The sequence below is a fragment of the Oncorhynchus kisutch genome, linkage group LG6, assembly GCF_002021735.2.
Source record: "Oncorhynchus kisutch isolate 150728-3 linkage group LG6, Okis_V2, whole genome shotgun sequence".
NCBI classification, from domain to species: domain Eukaryota; kingdom Metazoa; phylum Chordata; class Actinopteri; order Salmoniformes; family Salmonidae; genus Oncorhynchus; species Oncorhynchus kisutch.
Window position 1 is genome coordinate 44,262,382 of NC_034179.2, and position 21,109 is coordinate 44,283,490.

The following is a 21,109-nucleotide window of genomic DNA, read 5'->3' on the forward strand; positions in this document are numbered from 1 at the left end:
GATCACATAATTCCATCCAGGGTTCTGTTCAAAATTGAGATGGTCTCAATGGCGCTGTCCATGTTCTCACAGACACCATCATGGGACAGATACAATGTGTCCTCTAACTATTTCTATGGGATGTTCTCTGTGAAAGAGACAGAAGTGAGACATCGTACTCGATTATTCTTACTGGTTCATATCGAATCAATTAACTAAGCAGACCAGACCCAGCTGCTATCACATTGGTGCCAATGGGAGAGCCACCCCGTTAAGCAGACAGACGTAAAAAAAAAAGGGTTAACAGCCTGAGTGGGACATTCCCCATCTTTCGTGATGACATCTTCCACTTTACTTCCGGGTCATGTCCCCTAATTGTTTGAATGTGCTTGACGATTATATCATTACATTCGTGAAAAAGTGGTCATTCAAGATATATATAAAATTATATGTGAATTAATTTACTTGTCTGGGGCCTTTTATGGCGTTTTTGGCTTGATGACCATTGCGCTACATTTTTGCCCATTATTCATATTCTTTTTAAATTGACACAAACAATTCAATGAATAAAACGACTTTCTAAACAATCCATGACCATTACAGTATGGGCTCCCGAGTGGTGCAGCGGGCTAAGGCACTGCATCTCCGTGCAAGAGGCGTCACTACTATGGTTCGAAGAATGGGAGAAACTCCTCAAACTCGTGATTGGGAGTCCCATAGGGCAGCGCACATTTGACTGGGTAGGGTGTCAATTGTAAATAAGAATTTGATGTCAACTGACTTGCTTAGTTAAAGAAAGGTTAAATAAGTAAATCACATTTTTTTTAAATGGGACGTTCTAAGGATCCCGTTTAGACGCTTTAAATAACTAACAAGGCCACTTCCTGCAAAATGACGAAACATTCATTGACGCATGCGCGCATAACATGTGACATTTTCCACCAAAGAAGTAGATGTATTTCACGTTTATTTCTGGGACAAGGAGAAACGCAGAGTTGAAGCGTGCGTTTTGAACCGCACCTTCGGTTGTAATAGAAAGTTCCAGAAACAGCATATACAAAATAACAATTCATTTGTTATCGACAACTCTCGTGAAGTGAAATCATGTCCGTCATCGCAGAGGAAAATGTCCGTGGCGGTAGTGTTTTCAAGGAGATCAATGCTGATGATGAAGACAGTCAACCCACCGAAATCGAGAGTCTGTGCATGAATTGTTACCAAAATGTAAGTAGCTAGCTAGGTAACGTTAACGAGCTAGCTAACACACAGACCAGTTAAGTAAACGTATTGAATTGTCTAATTCTGTATGATTGACTGTCATCCAACATGTTTTCTCTCACTCTTTGTAGGGAATGACACGTATTCTTCTTACGAAGATTCCTTTCTTCAAAGAAATTATCGTCAGTTCTTTCACCTGCCCCAACTGCAGTTGGTCAAACACTGAAATCCAATCAGCTGGTCGCATACAGGACCAAGGCATCACCTACACACTCAATGTCAAGTCAAAACAGGTAGCCTATCTAACTAGGGAGGGGAAATGAACGAACTGCTACACGGTCACTCACTATATATGGGAAGTAGCTAGCAGATTGTAATGGGCTATTGTGATGCTCCATTTTAGCCGTTACATGATCGGTACTGTTTGGCGTAGAACAGAATTTGACTATATTGTAACAGCTAATGGAGCATTACATTAGCCCGTTACAATCAACTAGTTATGTATGGAAACTTTCTAGAGCCAGTAAAATTTTGCATTAAAACATAAAAAAAAAAAAATGGTTAAACTAGTGAAATATACAATGCCTTCAAAGTATTCATACCCCTTGGCTTATTCCACATTTTGTTGTTACAACCTGAATTCAAAATTGATTCAATAATTTCTCAGCCATTTACACACAATACCCCATAATGACACATTTTTGGAAATAAATTAGAAATATCTAAATATCTAATTTGCGTAACTATTCACAGCCCAGAGTCTATCACCTTTGGCAGTGAATACAGCTGTCTTTCTGGGTCTCTAAGAGCTTTCCATACCTGAGTTGTGCAACATTTGCCCGTTTCTTCATTTCAAAATTGAAGCTCTATCAAATTGCTTGTTGGTCATTGTTAGACAACCATTTAAGTGTTGCCATAGATTTTCAAGCAGATTTAAGTCAAAACTGGGCCACTCAGGAACAATCAATGTTGTCTTGGTAAACAACTCCAGTGTAGATTTGGCCTTGTTTTAGGTTATTGTCCTGGAAGGTGAATTCATCTAGTCTGGTGGAAAGCAAACTGAACAAGGTTTTCCTCTAGGAATATGACTATGCTTAGCTCCATTCGGTTTATTTTTATCCTGGAAAAACTCCCCAGTCATTAACGATTACAAGCGTACCCTTAACATGATGCAGCCACCACTATGCTTGAAAATATGGAGAGTGGTACTCAGTAATGTGGTGTTTTGGATTTTGCCCAAATATAACACTTTTTATTCAGGACAAAAAGTGAATTGCTTTGACACATTTTTGGCAATATTATTTTAGTTCTGTGTTGCAAACAGGATGCATGTTTTGGAATATTTGTATTCTGTACCGGATTCCTTATTTTCACTTGTCAAGAGGAAACAGCGACAGTATCGTTTAAGTTGTTTTTAGGAATAACTACTTCTAAACATTCAATTTTTTTTCTAATTAATCAGCAAAAAGCTGCTGAATGAGTCTAAAAAATGTGCTGGGATTTATTTTGATAATATACCAAAAATCGTTTAAAACAACTTTGTCCTGTGTAATCTAGCTAGGATGCAATTCCTTTCCCAGGCATATGCTTAACCACTGACATGTGGTAGGCTTTAAGATGTAGCTTGCCGGCTTGCCTAAAATCAGCCTGTGATACCAATTCTTGGTATACAGTCTGAAACAAAACTTGGTAAGTTTCCTTACAAGCCAGAATGTTTAGAATTACACTCATTTACTCTACTGGTTGTCTGTGAGGTTGGTCCTAAGTAAGTAGAAATAATTTGAGATGATATCTATAGGAAAGTATTATTACCCAACATTTTAGAGCACTGGTACTGCTGTTGAAATTTCAATCACTTGGCACTTGTGCAAAACCATAAACACCTGCAAGACTTCTGTTAGTATGTGTGCATATGCTTTTGGTCACGAGCAAAGAAATCTTATTTGCCACACAGAGACCCTTTTTTTGAAGTCGGTTTAATACTTTCTTGTTGATATATTGGCAAGAATTTCGACCCTCTAGGACCAACCCAATCCAGAGTAAATTCAAATATAATTTTATGACATTTGTGACCAACAAGGGACTTTTTTTCTATGTATATGTGCGTGGCTAGCAACAATTGGGAATACTAGCTAGCCTGATTGCCTGTCTGTGCTAGCTGTCATGTCACTCATTGTCATGCCAAACATTAATGGAGTTGGCATTGGCAAGAGGAGAAACAGATCTGTGACTAGGCTAGCTCAAGATGAGCTGTTAAGGAGTGTGGGCTAGCCTATTCCTTTACTGTCCAAGATCAAATGTTTGTCAAATGCACCAAATACAACAGGTGTAGGTAGCCCATACAGTGAAATACTTACACGCTCTTTCCCAATGTTATAGAGTTAAATAATAATAAGAAAAACATGAGAAATAAACCGTTATGTTCAGAGGTAAACTGGCTCTGGCAGCCGACACAGCCTGATACTCAATCTAACCTCAAATAGATTTGCAGTTCTAGAAGCACGTCTATGAACAATTTTAATATCACATCAAAATCATTTTACAAATACAAAATATACACTGTTACACACAGTTGCAGCTGATTTAGTATTTTTTTCTGGCGTCCTTCTTCCTTTACACACAGGTGTTTAGAGATGTTAGAAAGAAAGAGAGAATGAATCACTAACCTTTGATCTTCATCAGATGACACTCATAGGACTTCATGTTACACACTACATGTGTGTTTTGTTTGATAAAGTTCATATTTATATCCAAAAATATCAGTTTACATTAGTGCGTTATGTTCAGTAATGTTTTGCTTCCAAAACATCTGGTGATTTTGCAGAGAGCCACATCAATTTACAGAAATACTCATAAAACATTGATAAAAGATACAAGTGTTATGCATGGAATTTTAGATCCACTTCTCCATAATGCAACTGCTGTGTCAGATTTCAAAAACTTTATGGAAAAAGCACACCATGCAATAATGAGTACAGCGCTGAGACAAAAACAAGCCTTACAGATACCCGCCATGTTGTGGAGTCAACAGAAGTCAGAAATAGCAATATAAATATTCACTTACCTTTGATCTTCATCAGAATGCACTCCCATGAATCCCAGTTCCACAATAGTTTGTTTGATAAAGTCCATAATTTGTCATACCTCCTTGTTGTTCGCATTTAGTTCACAAATCCAAATGCATGAGTCGTGATCAGTAGGTCCAGACGAAAAGTCAAAAATTACCGTTAGTCTGTAGAAACATGTCAAACGATGTGTAGAATCGATCTTTATGTTTATAACAAATCTTCAATAATGTTTCAACTGAAGAATTCCTTTGTCTTTAGAAATGCAATGGAATGCAGCTACCTTCACGGGAGTGCGCATGATCAGCTCATGCCAGACACCTGGTTGAAACCGCTCTCATTCTCTCGCCCTTCAAACAAGGTTCTAAAGACTTGACATCTAGTGGAAGCCTTAGGAAGTGCAATATGACCCCATAGACACTGTATATTCGATTGGCAATGACTTAACTACAAACCTCAGATTACCCACTTCCTGGTTGGATTTTTTTCTTCCTGGCAGGTTTTTGCCTGCCATATGAGTGCTGTTATACTCAGACATCATTCAAACAGTTTTAGAAACTTCAGTGTTTTCTATCCAAATCTACTAATTATATGCATATTCTAGCCTTTAGGCCTGATTAGCAGGCAGTGTACTCTTGGCATCTTTTTATCCAAGCTACTCAATATGGCCCCCCAGTCCCAAAGAAGTTAACCCCTTCCACTGTTAACACCCCACAAAGCAACTATGGTGATAATGCAGAGGTGGTTGATTTTGTTTATCACAAGTATTGTCACTCTGTGACGCACACAATTCCTCCAAAAATAACACTAGAGCCAACATTAACATAATCACTGGTGCTGTAATGGAAAAACCGTAACAGTATGGCTGTGGGTTTCGTGTAAAAAAAGAAAATACGTTTTAGATTAATTTTACCTTTGTTTTTCAACAATTATTTCTTGATGATAGGAAGCCTTTGGAATGTTACTTTCATATCTAAAACTATCACAAGTGAGAATTGTTAACGTTTAGACAGATTGTCGGGACTGTTGTACATATTGGTAGTGCCGTCGTCAATGCTTCCCATGAGAACCCAAGAGGGTTCACTTAGGACCAGGCTAGATGCAGCACACTGTTGATTTTATATAGATTCATACTGTTCTTAGTTGGCTAACTTTATTTGTTATTTTATTGTATATTTAGTCTGTTTTGTTATCGTGTTTTGTAGGATATGAATCGAGAAGTTGTCAAAGCAGACAGTGCAACCACCAGAATCCCTGAACTGGATTTTGAAATACCCCCATATACACAAAAGGGCTGTAAGTACTCCCTCAACTTTTTGTTGATTTGGATAACAATTTTCACTTTTCAGGCATACGTACCACTGATTCCAGAAATTAGGGTCACCTGTTGTCGGCCTTAGAATTGCTAGCTTGGTCTCAGATCTAGAGAATTTCCTCGTCTGTTCATCCAATAACTGTATTTTACTGTTGAGATTCCTCTTAACTATATTACTGGAATCATTTATCATTTTTGTTTATACAGTAGGAATGTAACAATTCACCAATATGTATTGGTCTGCTGTTCAAATGTTTAAGATATGAGTGTGTCAGTCTGGGCATCCAAAACGATCCAAATATAGCATGCATCGGTCAGTCGGTTCAAAATCTGATTCACTAAAACAATTGGCTCCAATTACTTTCTACCTTCCGAAAATACCTAATTTTGTGACAACTGCATCCTTTCCTTCAGTGTGGAACTAAGCATGTAATCATGTTGACAGTCTTTGATCTCCAAGTAATTTTGCACGCATAACAACCCCAGGCAATATCAGTAGCCTAGTCAAACTGCGCAGCTTTGTGTGCTGACCAACGAAGGGTAGGTTTTTTCTGATCTGGCACATCTGTGCATCACCTTCACCATTCAAATATATGTTAAATGGCTTGTGCTTAATTAGTTGAGTGACAGCCAATGTCATTTGCTATGTCATTTTTAAAATCAAATGTACTGTTAAATTGTGTTTTACCGGAATAAAAGTAGCCTATGCTACCCCTGGAGAGACAACTCATCTGGCTATACTGTAGCCTACATGCTGATCGGGGCTTACATTGTATTTTATTTTGATTGTTCCGGTTCACCATAAGCAATAGTTTTTGTAGTTTTGCTTGAAACAATCAGTATATATGGTAATTTTTGGTAAAAATTTAATGAGGACAGCAATCACTTTTGCTACCGGCATTCAATGTTGCCTCCATTTTTTCGTCACTGAGCAAATTTCAGGTCTGTTGCGCACACTTCAATGTTGTCAAAATTCTACTGTGAACACTGAGGCTGTACCCGTTTAAGTTAGTTATAACAGTGGCCAATTGATCAGTGGCCTACCATTTTTTTTAAATGTATATAAAAAAGGACAAAATGCATCCCATCAAATTTGAACATTGAAATAGAACCGCTATCATTCAGCCAATGTGTGGTGTTCAATGTAGTCCTACATTCATAAGAATTCCCCAAAATATGTAGGGATTGACATTAACCTGTTTTTCCACTGGTCATTCAGACAAGGTGACTGAAAATGTTGTGGTGGTTGATGCAAGAAACCTTTTTACATTATTATTCCCATACCATTTATTATTAAGAATCAGACATGATGCTACCACCTGCCTATTGGCTACTTGGTTTATTCAAGCCTGTCTCAAATTGTAACACTGCCCCTTTAAGACAGAAAAAGCTTTTTACCAGACTTGCTTTTCAGGATAGGATAGAAGGATAGAAATGCACACATTTTGTGCTCTTGTAGGAAGCAACCACTCCACCATTGCTGACAAGCAATTAACTATAACTGGGCTAATAGCTCACTTACTCGCAAAGAATATGAACTGTGTGCACACGTGACTACATGCAGCTCTCGCTTTGATCTTAAAACAAGCGCATCTACTCGTGACCACTTATGCTGTAAAGACAGTCCAGATCAAAGTGAATGGCACAGATCCATGTATGGCAATGGTTTATTTGCATATAGGGATACTGCAGCTCTGATTGGTTAACTTTGTACGGCTGAAATCCCACTAACAGGATCGATGTGAAAGTGCAGGGCGCCAAATTCAAACAAATCTCAATTAAAGTTCCTCAAACATACAAGTATTTTACACCATTTTAAAGATATACTTGTTGTTAATCCCACCAGTGTCCGATTTCTAAAAGGCTTTACGACGAAAGCACACCAAACGATTGTTAGGTCAGTACCTAGTCATAGAAAAACAGCAATTTTTCCAGCCAAAGAGGAGTCAAAGCAGAGAGAGAGAATTAATCCCTTACCTTTGATCTTCATCAGATGACACTTATAGGACTTCATGTTACGCAATACATGTACAGTATATCACAAAAGTGACAACACTGAAATGACACTTTGCTACAATTTAAAGTAGTGTGTACAGCTTGTATTAGTGTAAATTTGCTGTCCCCTCAAAATAACTCAACACAGCCATTAATGTCTAAACCGCTGGCAACAAAAGTGAGTACACCCCTAAGTGAAAATGTCCAAATTGGGCCCAAAGTGTCAATATTTTGTGTGGCCACCATTTTCCAGCACTCCCTTAACTCTCTTGGGCATGGAGTTCACCAGAGCTTCACAGGTTGCCACTGGAGTCCTCTTCCACTCCTCCATGACGACATCACGGAGCTGTTGATGTTAAAGACCTTGCACTCCTTCACCTTCCGTTTGAGGATCCCCCACAGATGCTCAATAGAGTTTAGGTCTGGAGACATGCTTGGCCAGTCCATCACCTTTACCCTCAGCTTATTTAGCAAGGCAGTGGTCGTCTTGGAGGTGTGTTTAGGGTCGTTATCATGTTGGAATACTGCCCTGCGGCCCAGTCTCCGAAGGGAGGGGATCATGCTCTGCTTCAGTATATCACAGTACATGTTGGCATTCATGGTTCCCTCAATGAACTGTAGCTCCCCAGTGCTGGCAGCACTGATGCAGCCCCAGACCATGACACTCCCACCACCATGCTTGACTGTAGGCAAGACACACTTGTCTTTGTACTCCTCACCTGGTTGCCGCCACACACACTTGACACCATCTGAACCAAATACGTTTCTTGGTCTCATTAGACCACAGGACATGGTTCCAGTAATCCATGTCCTTAGTCAGCCTGCAAACAGTTTGCTGAAGACAAGCATTCTTGTGCATCATCTATAGAAGAGGCTTCCTTCTGGGACGACAGCCATGCAGACCAATTTGATGCAGTGTACGGCGTATGGTCTGAGCACTGACAGGCTGACCCCCCCCTCACCCCTTCAACCTCTGCAGCAATGCTTGCAGCACTCATGTCTATTTCCCAAAGACAACCTCTGGATATGACGCTGAGCACGTGCACTCAACTTCTTTGGTCGACCATGGCGAGGCCTGTTCTGAGTGGAACCTGTCCAGTTAAACCGCTGTATGGTCTTGGCCACTGTGCTGCAGCTCAGTTTCAGGGTCTTGGCAATCTTCTTACAGCCCAGGCCATCTTTATGTAGAGCAACAAACATTTTTTTTTTCAGATCCTCAGTTCTGTGCCATGAGGTGCCATGTTGAACTTCCAGTGACCAGTCAGTATGAGGGAGTGTGAGAGCGATGACACTGAATTTAACACACCTGCTCCCCATTCACACCTGAGACCTTGTAACACTAACGAGTCACATGACACTGGGAGGGAAAATGGCCAATTAGGCCCAATTTTGACATTTTCACTTAGGGGTGTACTCACTTTTGTTGCCAGTGGTATAGACATTAATGGCAGTGTGTTGAGTTATTTTGAGGGGATGGCAAATTTACACTGTAATACAAGCTGTACACTCACTACTTTACATTGTAGCAAAGTGTCATTTCTTCAGTGTTGTCACATGAAAATATATATACTCAAATCTTTACAAAAATGTGAGGGGTGTACTCACTCTTGTGATGTACTGTATGTTTGGTTCGATGAAGTTCATATTTATATCCAAAAATCTCAGTTTACATTAGTGCGTTATGTTCAGTAATGTTTTGCTTCCAAAACATCCGGTGATTTTGCAGAGAGCCACATCAATTTACAGAAATACTCATAATAAACATTGATAAAAGATACAAGTGTTATACATGGAATTACAGATCCACTTCTCCTTAATGCAACCGTTGCGTCAGATTTCAAAATAACTTTACGGAAAAAGCACACCATGCAATAATCTGAGTACGGTGCTCAGACACACAAACAAGCCATACAGGTACCCGCCATGTTGTGGATTCAAGAGAAGTCAGAAATGGCATTATAAATATTCACTTACCTTTGATCTTCATCAGAATGGAATCCCAGTTCAACAAATGTTTGTTTTGTTCGATAAAGTCCATTTATGTCCAAATAACTCCTTTTTGTTTGAGCGTTTAGTTCACAAATCCAAATTCACGACGCGCAGGCCAGACAAAGTCAAAAGTTCCGTTACAGTTCGTAGAAACATGTCAAATGATGTATAAAATCAATCTTTAGGATGTTTATAACATAAATCTTCATTAATGTTTCAACCGGGGAATTCCTTTGTCTTTAGAAATGCAATGGAACACCGCTACCTCTCACGGGCGTGCGCCTGATTGAGCTCATGGCCTTCTGGCAGACTCCTTAGTCAAACACCTCTTTATTCTCTCCCCCTTCACAGTAGAAGCCTGAAACAAGGTTCTGTTGACAGCTAGTGGAAGCCTTAGGAAGTGCATTTGGGTTAAATTTACACTCTTGGATATAAACTACAAACCTCAGATTTCCCACTTCCTGGTTGGATTTTTTTCTCAGGTTTTTGCCTGCCATATGAGTTCTGTTATACTCAGACATCATTCAAACAGTTTTAGAAAATTCAGTTTAAAAAAAATCAAAATCTACTAATAATATGCACATCTTAGCTTCTGGGCCTGAGTAGCAGGCAGTGTACTCTGGGCACCTTATTCATCCAAGCTACTCAATACGGCCCCCCAGCCATAAGAAGTTAAAGCACACGGGTCTGTGTAGTGTATGGGCCTTAGTCGCGCCTACTCCAATGCGCTCTGCGTACAAGAATATCTCTTGCATAGTTATTTTATTTTCTCTATGTTGCATTGAAAGTGGCTGATATTGCGTTGACTTGATCACAGTTCCCACAGTAAAGGGAAACGTTGATAGTGTTAACTATAAAGTTCTCTTGCTATTTCTTCTGTGCTGCAGTCCCGGTGGGAGAGGGAACATTGCTCACTGCATGGTCTAATCTGAGAAGAAAAGGTCACTTGACGTCTGTCAACTTCCAAACGGTCTAAACCATTTGAGACGGGGGTGAAATCCAAAGTTGTGCTATATATTCATTGGCTTTGTCATAGCTAGTTTTCTAAGATAAATATTGATACATTATTAGCGCTAACAATTTTTTTTCTGGTAGTTGCCCAGTTTCCCTAATGGCTTCTCTCAGGTGCCTACATAAACCAAAGACCTAGACAGTACATAATATACACACACACACACACACAGATCCAGCACAGAGAGGCCCAGCTCCATCAACATCAGATTTTAAAATTGGAAAATGAATGTGTTTATGCAACAAAAGTTGCAACGGTTCGTTCCTCTAATCAAACCAAATTCCACTGAATCGTTTCAAACTAAAAACCCATCTTTCCTGTATCGGAGAATTGTCTGGAAAGAGAGATGCATATCCATATTATACAGGTATTTTCCGAAGGCAGCACAGTGTTGTAGGCTAAACTTGACTTAATTAATCCAACTGTTGTAGTAAATTAATCTTCATGCGCTTAGGAGATGAAGAACAGTTGTACAGTAGCCATTAACTTTTCCTCTTGCTCCCTAGCACTCTCTACCATCGAAGGCCTCTTAGACCGTGCAGTTGCAGGGTTGGAGCAAGACCAGCCACTAAGAAATGTATAAGCTTTGTTTACTTTGATTTTACTAAATGCCATACGTACACTACCGTTCATAAGTTTGGGGTCACTTAGAAATATCCTTGTTTTTGAAAGAAAAGCACGTCTGTCCATTAAAATAACATCAAATTGATCAGAAATACAGTGTAGACATTGTTAATGTTGTATATGACTATTGTAGCTGGAAACAGCATATTTTTTATGGAATATCTACATAGGCTTACAGAGGCCCATTATCATCAACCATCACTCCTGTGTTCCAATGGCACGTTGTGTTAGCCTTTTTAAAATGATAAACTTGGATTAGCTAACAGTGAAAACTGGCTTAAACCAGAAAAGACAGAGTGGGAGGTCCCGGTGCACAACTGAGCAAGAGGACAAGTACATTAGGGTCTAGTTTGAGAAACGGACGCCTCAAGTCCTCAACTGGCAGCTTCATTAAATAGTACCCGCAAAACATAATTCTCAATGTCAACAGTGAACAAGGGACTCTGGGATGCTGGCCTTCTAGGCAGAGTTCCTCTGAGTGTCTGTTCTTTTTCCAATCTTTTTTCTTTTTATTGGCCAGTCTAAGATGGTGCTTTCTTTGCAACTATGCCTAGAAGGCAAGGATCCCGGAGTGCCGCCTTCACTGTTGACGTTGAGACTGGTGTTTTGCGGGTACTATTTAAGGAAGCTGCCAGTTGAGGACTTTATCCGTCTGTTTCTCAAACTAGACACTCTAATGTACTTGTCCTCTTACACCGGGGCCTCCCACTCTTTCTATTCTGGTTAGAGCCAGTTTGCGCTATTCTGTGAAGGGAGTAGTACACCGCGTTGTACGAGATCTTCAGTTTCAGTGACCCCAAACTTTTGAACAATAGTGTACTTGTAGCGTGTTGTTGACTAAATCATGTTTATGCTTGAAGGAAACTGCACCAGAAGTTGCTGTGAAAATCAGTGAGTTCATTGATAAATTGAAGAAGTTGAAAGAAGGTGAAAGTGGATTCACACTGGTATGTCCAATCGTATCGCTCAAGCCTCTCATCTGTGTTCAAGATTGAAGTTACATGCAATTAAACATTTCTAGCAATACAATCAAGGCACAGGTTTAATAAAAGTACAATGTTCTTTCTTTACTATGGATTTCTTATAGAATGATCCTCTGTTTAAGATACATGAGTATGTGTGTTATTGTAGGTCATTGATGATCCATCTGGGAACAGTTTTGTGGAGAACCCCTTTGCTCCGCAGAAGGATGAGGCTCTTTCAGTCTGCAACTACACAAGAACTCCGCAACAGGACGCCCAGTTAGGAATAAAGGCGAGTAGTTTGACTTGACACATCACTACTCCTGTAAGGGGACATATGTGTTAGAAGGGTAGTGCCTCAGTTGCTGTCCTCATGTCTTGTGCCAATGCGTGTGGAATCCTCACAGGGTAGAAGAAAACAACAGACTGCAGATGCCATTTTGTAATTTGGCCCATGTTCACCAATAAACTTTAATCTAGCATAAGAATAATGCGACTTACATTTTATTTTTTATTTTTTTATTCAGGCTGAAGACGAGGAGGAAGAGGAAAAGCCCATTAATGACATTGACAGTATGAGAAATGAGGTGTGATTTCCAGACTTTATGCCTCAATTTAGGTTGAGTTTTTCCTCAATTTACCCTTGAGTAATATATCTAATTTCTCCCTCAGGTGTTGACATTTAATACGAACTGTCCAGAGTGCAATGCTCCAGCCTCGACAAACATGAAGCTTGTCCGTATCCTTTCCAGTCTCTTTGGTTGTCCCGAGCAGTGGCGTAGTGGAGGGTTAACGCTAGTGTTGCATGCTACACTGAAACTTCTGTACCTTTGACTTCTAGAACATGAAAAACAGTTTGGTATGAGAATAGTTTCTTTTGGTACTTCTGTCAAATGTGCCTCACGTCTTATACGGATTGAGAGGATCGAGTCTGCCTAGTAATTTGTGTTAATCTTCAAGGGGGCAGTAGTCAAATCAAACAACTTTATTTGTCACGTGTGCCGATTACAACCGGTGTAGACCTTACAGTGAAATGCTTACTTACAAGCCCTAACCAACAGTGCAATTTATAAGGAAATAATAGGTATTAGGTAAAAGATAAGTAAAGAGGAGGGAAAAAAAAGACTTAAAATGACAGTGAAAATAACAGTAGCGAGGCTATATACAGGTGGTACCGGCACAGAGTCAATGTGCGGGGCACCGGTTAGTCAGGCTAATTGAGGTCATATGTAGGTATAGTTAAGGTGACTATGCATAGATGATAAACGGAGAGTAGCAGCAGATTAAAAGAGGGGGTGGCGGGACACAATGCAAATAGTCCGGGTAGCCGTTTTGATCACCTGTTCAGGAGTCTTATTGCTTGTGGGTAAAAGCTGTTGAAAAGCCTTTTGGTCCTAGACTTGGCGCTCCGGTACTGCTTGCCATGCGGTAGCAGAGAGAGCAGTCTGACTGGGGTGGCTGGAGTCTTACACTTTTCAGGGCTTTTCGCTGACACTGCCTGGTATAGAGGTCCTGGATGGCAGGTAGCTTAGCCCCAGTGATGTACTGGGCCGTACGCATTACCCTCTGTAGTGCCTTGGGGCCGAGCAGTTGCCATACCATGCAGTGATGCAACCAGTGGTCCAACCAATGCTCTCGGTGGTGCAGCTGTTGAACCTTTTGAGGATCTAAGGACCCATGCCAAATCTTTTGTCTCCTGAGGGGGAATAGGTTTTGTCATGCCTTCATGATTGTCTTGGTGTGTTTGGACAATGATAGTTTGTTGATGTGGACACCAAGGAACTTGCACCTCTCAACCTGCTCCACTACAGCTCCGTTGATGAGAATGGGGGCTTGCTCGGTCCTCCTTTTCCTGTAGTCCACAATCATCTCCTTTGTCTTGATTCTGTTGAGGGATAAGTTGTTCTTCTGGCACCACCCAGCCAGGTATCTGACCTCCTCCCTATAGGCTGTCTTGTCGATGATCAGGCCTACCACTGTTGCAAACTTAATGATGGTGTTGGAGTCGTGATGGTGTTGCAGTCGTGGGTAAACAGGGAGTACAGAAGGGGACTGGGCACGCACCCATGAGGGGCTTCGGTGTTTAGGATCAGCATGGCAGATGTTGCTGCCTACCCTCACCACCTGGGGGTGGCCTGTCAGGAAGTCTGGGTTCCAATTGCAGAGGGAGGTGGTAAGTCCAATGATCCTTATCTTAGTGATGAGCTTTGAGGGCACTATGGTGTTGAATGCTGAGCTTTTTATTTCACCTTTCGTCTGCGTAGAGGTGGATCAGAGAATCACCAGCTGCAAGAGCGACATCATTGATGTATACAGAGAAGAGTCGGCCTGAGAATTTAACCCTGTGGCACCCCCATTAAATGAATAGTGTTCTCACCGAGGGGTTCCTTTTGTCCAGGTGGGAAAGGGCAGTGTGGAGTGCAATAGATTGCATCATCTGTTTGGGCGGAATGCAAATTGGAGTGGGTCTTGGGTTTCTGTGATAATGGTGTTAATGTGAGCCATTACCAGCCTTTTTCAAAGTACTTCATGGCTACGGATGTGAGCGCTACGGGTCTGTAGTTATTTAGGCAAGTTACCTTTGTGTTCTTGGGCACAGGGACTATGGTGGTCTGCTTGAAATATGTTGGTATTACAGACTATCAGGGGCATGTTGAAAATGTCAGTGAAAACAGTTGCCAGTTGGTCAGCACATGCCCGGAGCACACGTCCTGGTAATCCGTCTGGCCCAGCGGCCTTGTGAATGTTTAAAGGTCTTACTCACATAGACTACGGACAGCTTGATCACACAGTCGTTCGGAACAGCTGATGCTCTCATGCATGCCTCAGTGTTGCTTACCTCGACGCGAGCATAAAGTGATTTAGCTCGTCTGGTAGGCTTGTCACTGGGCAGCTCGCGGCTGTGCTTCCCTTTGTAGTCAGTAATAGTTTGTAGGCCCTCACACATTCGACGAGCGTCAGAGCCGGTGTAGTACGATTCAATCTTAGTCCTGTATTGGCGCTTTGCCTATTTGATGGTTTGTTGGCGGTGATAGCAGGATTTCTTATAAGCTTCTGGGTTCGAGTACCGCACCTTAAAAGCGGCAGCTCTACCCTTTAGCTCAGTGAGAATGTTGCCTGTAATCCATGGCTTCTGTTTGGTGTATGTACGAACAGTCACTGTGGGGACGACGTCCTCGATGCACTTATTGATAAAGCCAGTGACTGATGTGGTGTACTCCTCAATGCCATCGGAAGAATCCATGAACTTATTCCAGTATGTGCTAGTGAAACAGTCCTTGCAAAACAGTCCTGTAGTGTAGCATCTGCTTCATCTGACCACTTGTTTTATAGACTGAGTCACTGGTGCTTCCTGCTTTTAATTTTAGCTTGTAAGCAGGAATCAGGATAGAATTATGGGCAGATTTGCCAAATGGAGGGCGAGGGAGAGCTTTGTACACGTCTGTGTGGAGTAAATGTGATCTAGAATTTTTTTTCCCCTTTGGTTGCGCATTTAACATGCTGATAGACATTAAGTAAAACTGCTTTAAGTTTTTCTGCATTAAATCCCCGGCCACTAGGCGCACCGCCTCAAGGTGAGTGGTTTCCTGTTTGCTTATTTCCTTATACAGCTGACTGAGTGCGGTCTTAGTGCCAGCATCTGTCTGTGGTGGTAAATAAACAGCCATGAAAAAATATAACTTTCTCAGGAAAATGTGGTTTACAGCTTATCATGAGATACTCTACTTCAGGTGAGCAAAATCTAGAGACTTCCTTAGATTTTGTGCACCAGCTGTTTGCAAGTATACACAGACCCCCCCCCTCCCTTGTCTTACCGGAGTGTGCTGTTCTATCTAGCTGATGCAGTGTATATCCCGCCAGCTGAATGTTTTCTATGTTGTCATTCAGCCCCGATTCGGTGAAACATAAGATATTCGTTTTTGATGTTCCGTTGGTAGGATATACCCTGCCCTGTGTCCTCGACCTGTGTCTTTCTCTTGCCAATGATGTGGATTTTGGCCTTGTTAGATGTCTGAAGTAAATCCTGTGCGTCCTGCTTGTTGAAGAAAAAATCTTAGTCTAATCCGAGGTTGTGTGATCGCTGTCCTGATATTCAGAAGCAATTTTTTGTTTTAAGATACGGTGGCAGAAACATTATGTACAAAATAAGTTACAAATAACATGAAGGAGAAAAACCCCCGCATAATAGCACAATTGGTTAGGTGCCCGTAAAACGGCTGCCATTTCTTCCGGCGCCGTCTTTCCAAGCTAGCCAGGCTACTTGTGCTTGCGGATGCAGTTGCCACAGTGCAAGCCACTTTTGAGAAGCAAACAGAGGCGAGTGACAATGCCGACAGCATGGCTACTAACTAAATAAAATCATACCTCTGTGTCCACAGCTCGCTTACAAAATTGGCTCCAGAAGCGAACTAGGGGAATTCTTAGCTTATAAAGCAGATGAGGGCCAGCACACTGAAACAACTAAGCAAAAAGGTGTTACAAAGCAGTGCAGTGAAAGGGAGGTTTAGGTCCCAAATGACACATCAAAACTATTTTACACATTTTAACATTATTCTACTAGCAATTCAAATTATTTTTAAGTGACAATGACTTCAACATATATTCAGCATGACAATGTGAGCGTTATAATATGATTACAACCCAAAGGTAATGTGAAATGCACCTATGACAGGAATACATTTAGACTAAACCCACTTCGTGTTTGTCTGAGCTTGCTAGCAGTAGCCAGCCACCAGACCCGGGCGGAGCATTCTACCTTCAGAGTTGAAATGCATTCTGGGAATCGTGGTATGCTGTGTAAAGTCCATTGTAGAGACTTGCACTATAGAAGCTTAATGTTTTATGTCGATTTGAAATAAAGTATTCTTTAATACATCAAATTGTTTAGTTGTAATTAATCATAGGTCTAAAATGTAATTTGACCCAATATTATGGCCATAGACAAGCAAATTAATGTATCAAATACATTTGACAATAGTTTAGATGTATTGTACAAATATTTTGTATGCTCAGAATCTAATATGGTTTTGCATAAGGAAAATGCAAGATTATTTTATTTAATATTTTTTAAGGAAATTAAATATAGAATATATTTTGGCTTTCTACTGTTAATCAATATTTTGGTTCAATGTTTATTTTGTGACTAGCTAATACCCTTTTTTCATTTCGGTATTGAGTATCATGATGCTTAACCTGGTAGCGGTATCGAAGTCAAAATGTAGGTATCGCGACAACTCTAGTTCACTCAAAAGCCATTTACGCACCTTTTTTCATTTTGCGCAACTGTTCTTCTCTTTTGTAGAAAAATACATTGAAAGTATAGGGACCGTTACTTTAATCAATGCGAATGGCGATCAGTGTTTACCATCTATTTTTACCACTAAACCACTGGTCCCCAGTAGTGTCCTATGATAAAGGTAGTGTATAAAGTTTAAATGTGTACGGTGTAGGTATCCTTTACAATAACTCAAGAAATCCCCCATTTCAAAGAAGTCATTATCATGGCAACAAACTGTGATGACTGTGGACATCGAACCAACGAAGTAAATTTCCTATTTTTTTCCCCTTTTTATTTAATAATTAATTCATTGTCAGGCACATTTTATTTAAGGCATATTCATAGATTGCAAATTTGCTAATATGACTGCATGACTATCTATTCTGTGGTTAAGGTGAAATCTGGTGGAGCCACAGAAGAGCTGGGCACAAAGATAACCCTTCACCTCACTGACGTGTCTGACATGTCCAGAGATCTTCTCAAGGTAGCCCCCTCCATTGTACTGCCTGTTTATCTGACATTCACTAGTTTCCTTTTATTATGTCATTGCATTAACTTGGTCCCAGGTCTGTTTGTTCTTCTTCCAACTCCGTTGCTGCCGTTGTCATGCCAAACAATACATACACCAGGGATTATCAACTAGATTCAGCCGCGGGCCGCTTTTTTTTCTTCTTGAGTGGATGGTCAGGGGGACAGAACATAATTCGAAATAATTTGTTGGCAAAAAATTGACCGTAAGAAACCCAAACAGATATATTTGACAAAAAACAATCATTTCAAACCTTGCTTACATTTGTATACGATCACATATACAGTATCGCTCTATTATGCAGGGGGATACTTTGGAATAGATTTCCAAAATGTCAGTCACTTGGAGCTGATTTGCTGGTGTTTTTCCAGTCTTATTTCCAACAATAAAAAACATGTTTTTTTATTTGGACCCCCTTGGCCCAAATTCGGCTCGCGGCCCGCCAGTTGGGGAACCTTGACATACACCCAAAACTGTGGAGGATATAAACATAATAAAGTCAAAGGACTTGTTTCCATTGTGGTCCTCGAATAAAGCATACAAAGAGGAACATGGAACTTTTTCACAGGAGAGCAATCCTATTCCTGAATCATGTTGGAGTTGACTCAACCATGCTAGTTTTGTCATGTTGTGGTTGTTTGTGCAGTCGGAGACGTGTAGCATCCTCATACCTGAGCTGGAATTTGAGTTGGGGATGGCGGCTGTCGGTGGCAAATTCACCACCTTGGAGGGACTCCTCAAAGACATCAAAGATCTGGTAAACCCTTTTAATGCTTTATTCAATCGGTTGAGAATTAGAGGGGGAACTGGATGAAGGGAAGATGCATTATGAACGGTGATCACAGGGATTGAACTCCAGTCTCCACTGGAGAGTTGTATATGTTTTAACGCCGCTTGTGTTAGCTCTAGTCCACTGGCTCTGCACTAGGTGCACTTTTGGCTTGGTGGATACTTTTGCCAAGGCTGATGTGCTGTAATTCTAAGGCAGTGGTACACAACTCCAGTCTGAGGGATGCTGTGTCTGCTGTTTTCATTTTCACCTTTTTAATTAGTGACTGATTTTAGACCTGGCCACACCTGGCTTCACAATCATTTACATTAATTTATTAGTTAACTTCTATGTAGAAACCAAAACCAGCAGGCCTGCTTCAAGGATTTGAGTTGTGCACCCCTGGTCTGCGTTCTTTCACTGTGGACTTTGTTATTTTAATTCATGTTTCTCCTCCACTTTGTTTCCTCCAGATTGTTTCTAAAAATCCCTTCACTTGTGGAGACAGCTCCACTTCAGATCGAACAGAGAAACTTAAGCTTTTTGGCCAGAAGATTGACAAGGTTAGAGGCATAAAATTATTGAATAAGTCTATTGCTACTGTTTTGTCTGGATTTAGCTATAGCTTGAGTGTACTTACAACTGTCAGTGATGTGTGGAATTAAATGTTTTTACATTTATTTAAATTTGATTATCGTAACTTACTCGGGTGAACTCATTGGCGTATTGTCTCACTCTGTAATTGTTGTTTAAGATCCATTCCATCCATTTTTTTCCATTTAGAGCTTATTGCAATTTTTTTTAAACGGAATGTTACCAATTGGCATAACAGTTGTAACTACCATGTAAATAGGGCTTTTTGGACATTTCATGTATTGGGAAATTAGTTTTTATAGTTTGTAAAATAGGAGGCATTTATTCACTTTTATACAGTAAGTGTATTCTGGCCCTCAATCATCAAATAACTGTTAGTATGACATTTTTGTACATTTGAGTAATTTAGCAGACACACTTATGCAGTGCAACTTACACTACAATTAGGGTTAAGTGCCTTGCTCAAGGGCATAGCAACAGATTTAGTCAGCTCGGAGATTCGAACCAGTGACCTTTCGGTTACTAGACCAACGCTCTTAATCGCTAGGCTACCTGCCCTGCAGATATTTTATTTAGACTTCAGAAAATCTCATGCAAGAATTTCACATTTGATTGATCAAACTTGACTGAACTGCTTATTAGGGTACATATGCTGTATCTAAGTATGTTTGGCTAGACAATAAAGTAGTTGTTAAATGCAGAACAGTCTGGCGGCACCCATGCTGAAACTGTATCTAAAAGTGAAATGGAGGCTGGAGTGGGACTTTAAAATGCCTCTTCTTTTGAAAAATACTGTAGATCATGACGGGAGACATGGATGTTCACATTGTTCTCGATGACCCTGCAGGGAACAGCTATCTCCAGGTACTAGGGCACTTCTCTTTCTCAGGTCTTTAAAGGGATAATTTGGGATTTTGGCAATGCATCCAGGATGAAGGAAGTAAGATGTTTCGCAATCCAATGCTAACTTGTGTTAGCACTGAATGTCTACAGAAACAGCTAGCATGCTGTGCCCATAGACTTCCAGTCATTGCGCTAATGCTAGTTAGAAACGGTCTTCATACTGGACAGTTATGGTATCCACATCTGCTTCGGGGGAAGTAGATAAAGGGCCTCATTCCCCAAATCCAGGACTATCCCTTTAAGGTTCAAACACAGTCTCCTCCCACTGGATAAATTTGTCATTTTTCATGAATCACATTTTCATTTCCTGCCCTTGTTCATTGATGTACTGTCTGAATGCAACGAATTAGAATGTATTTGTCTCATGTTTGTCTGCAGAACATCTATGCGCCTGACCCAGACCCAGAGATGACAACTGAGAAGTACACCAGGACCTTTGAGCAGAACGAAGACCTTGGTCTGAATGACATGAAGACAGAGGGCTATCAGAAGTAAGGACTTCTGCAGCAGAAGGGTTGATCTTACATAAACAATGCATTCTTTGGAAATTAATTTGAGACATTTGCCCTCACTGAAGTTCACAAGGACAGATGTCTTGCAGTTTTGATATTTGAGCACAATATGGTTGAAAAGTGAGATCTTATTTAAAATAAAGCAATCAATATGTTTATAATTTGATTAGTAAAGTATGCATTTTTTTGTTGAGAAATGCACTAATAATCATGCAATTTAAGTATTGTGTTTTTGCATCTGGTTGTTAATGTGATTCTGATTCAGTGGAATAGACCGGTTGAATTGGCCTTCTACATTTATCTTGATGTGTCCTGTTCAATGGGAATAAATAAAGAATATACACTGGCTGCTGTATACAAATGTT

The 21,109-nt window shown here is 40.5% G+C and overlaps 1 protein-coding gene across 1 annotated transcript; it reads left to right on the top strand.

The window, feature by feature from the left end:
* The first annotated feature begins 872 nt into the window (after window positions 1–872).
* On the top strand, window positions 873–21,109 carry zpr1 (ZPR1 zinc finger). The gene is made up of 14 exons (XM_020485730.2): window positions 873–1,203; window positions 1,329–1,490; window positions 5,468–5,558; window positions 11,080–11,150; window positions 12,058–12,144; window positions 12,329–12,451; window positions 12,687–12,746; window positions 12,832–12,898; window positions 17,632–17,702; window positions 17,832–17,921; window positions 18,613–18,723; window positions 19,209–19,298; window positions 20,128–20,193; window positions 20,611–21,109. The coding sequence occupies exons 1-14, from the start codon at window positions 1,084–1,086 to the stop codon at window positions 20,725–20,727; spliced, it is 1,326 nt and encodes a 441-aa protein (XP_020341319.1). The 5' UTR covers window positions 873–1,083; the 3' UTR covers window positions 20,728–21,109.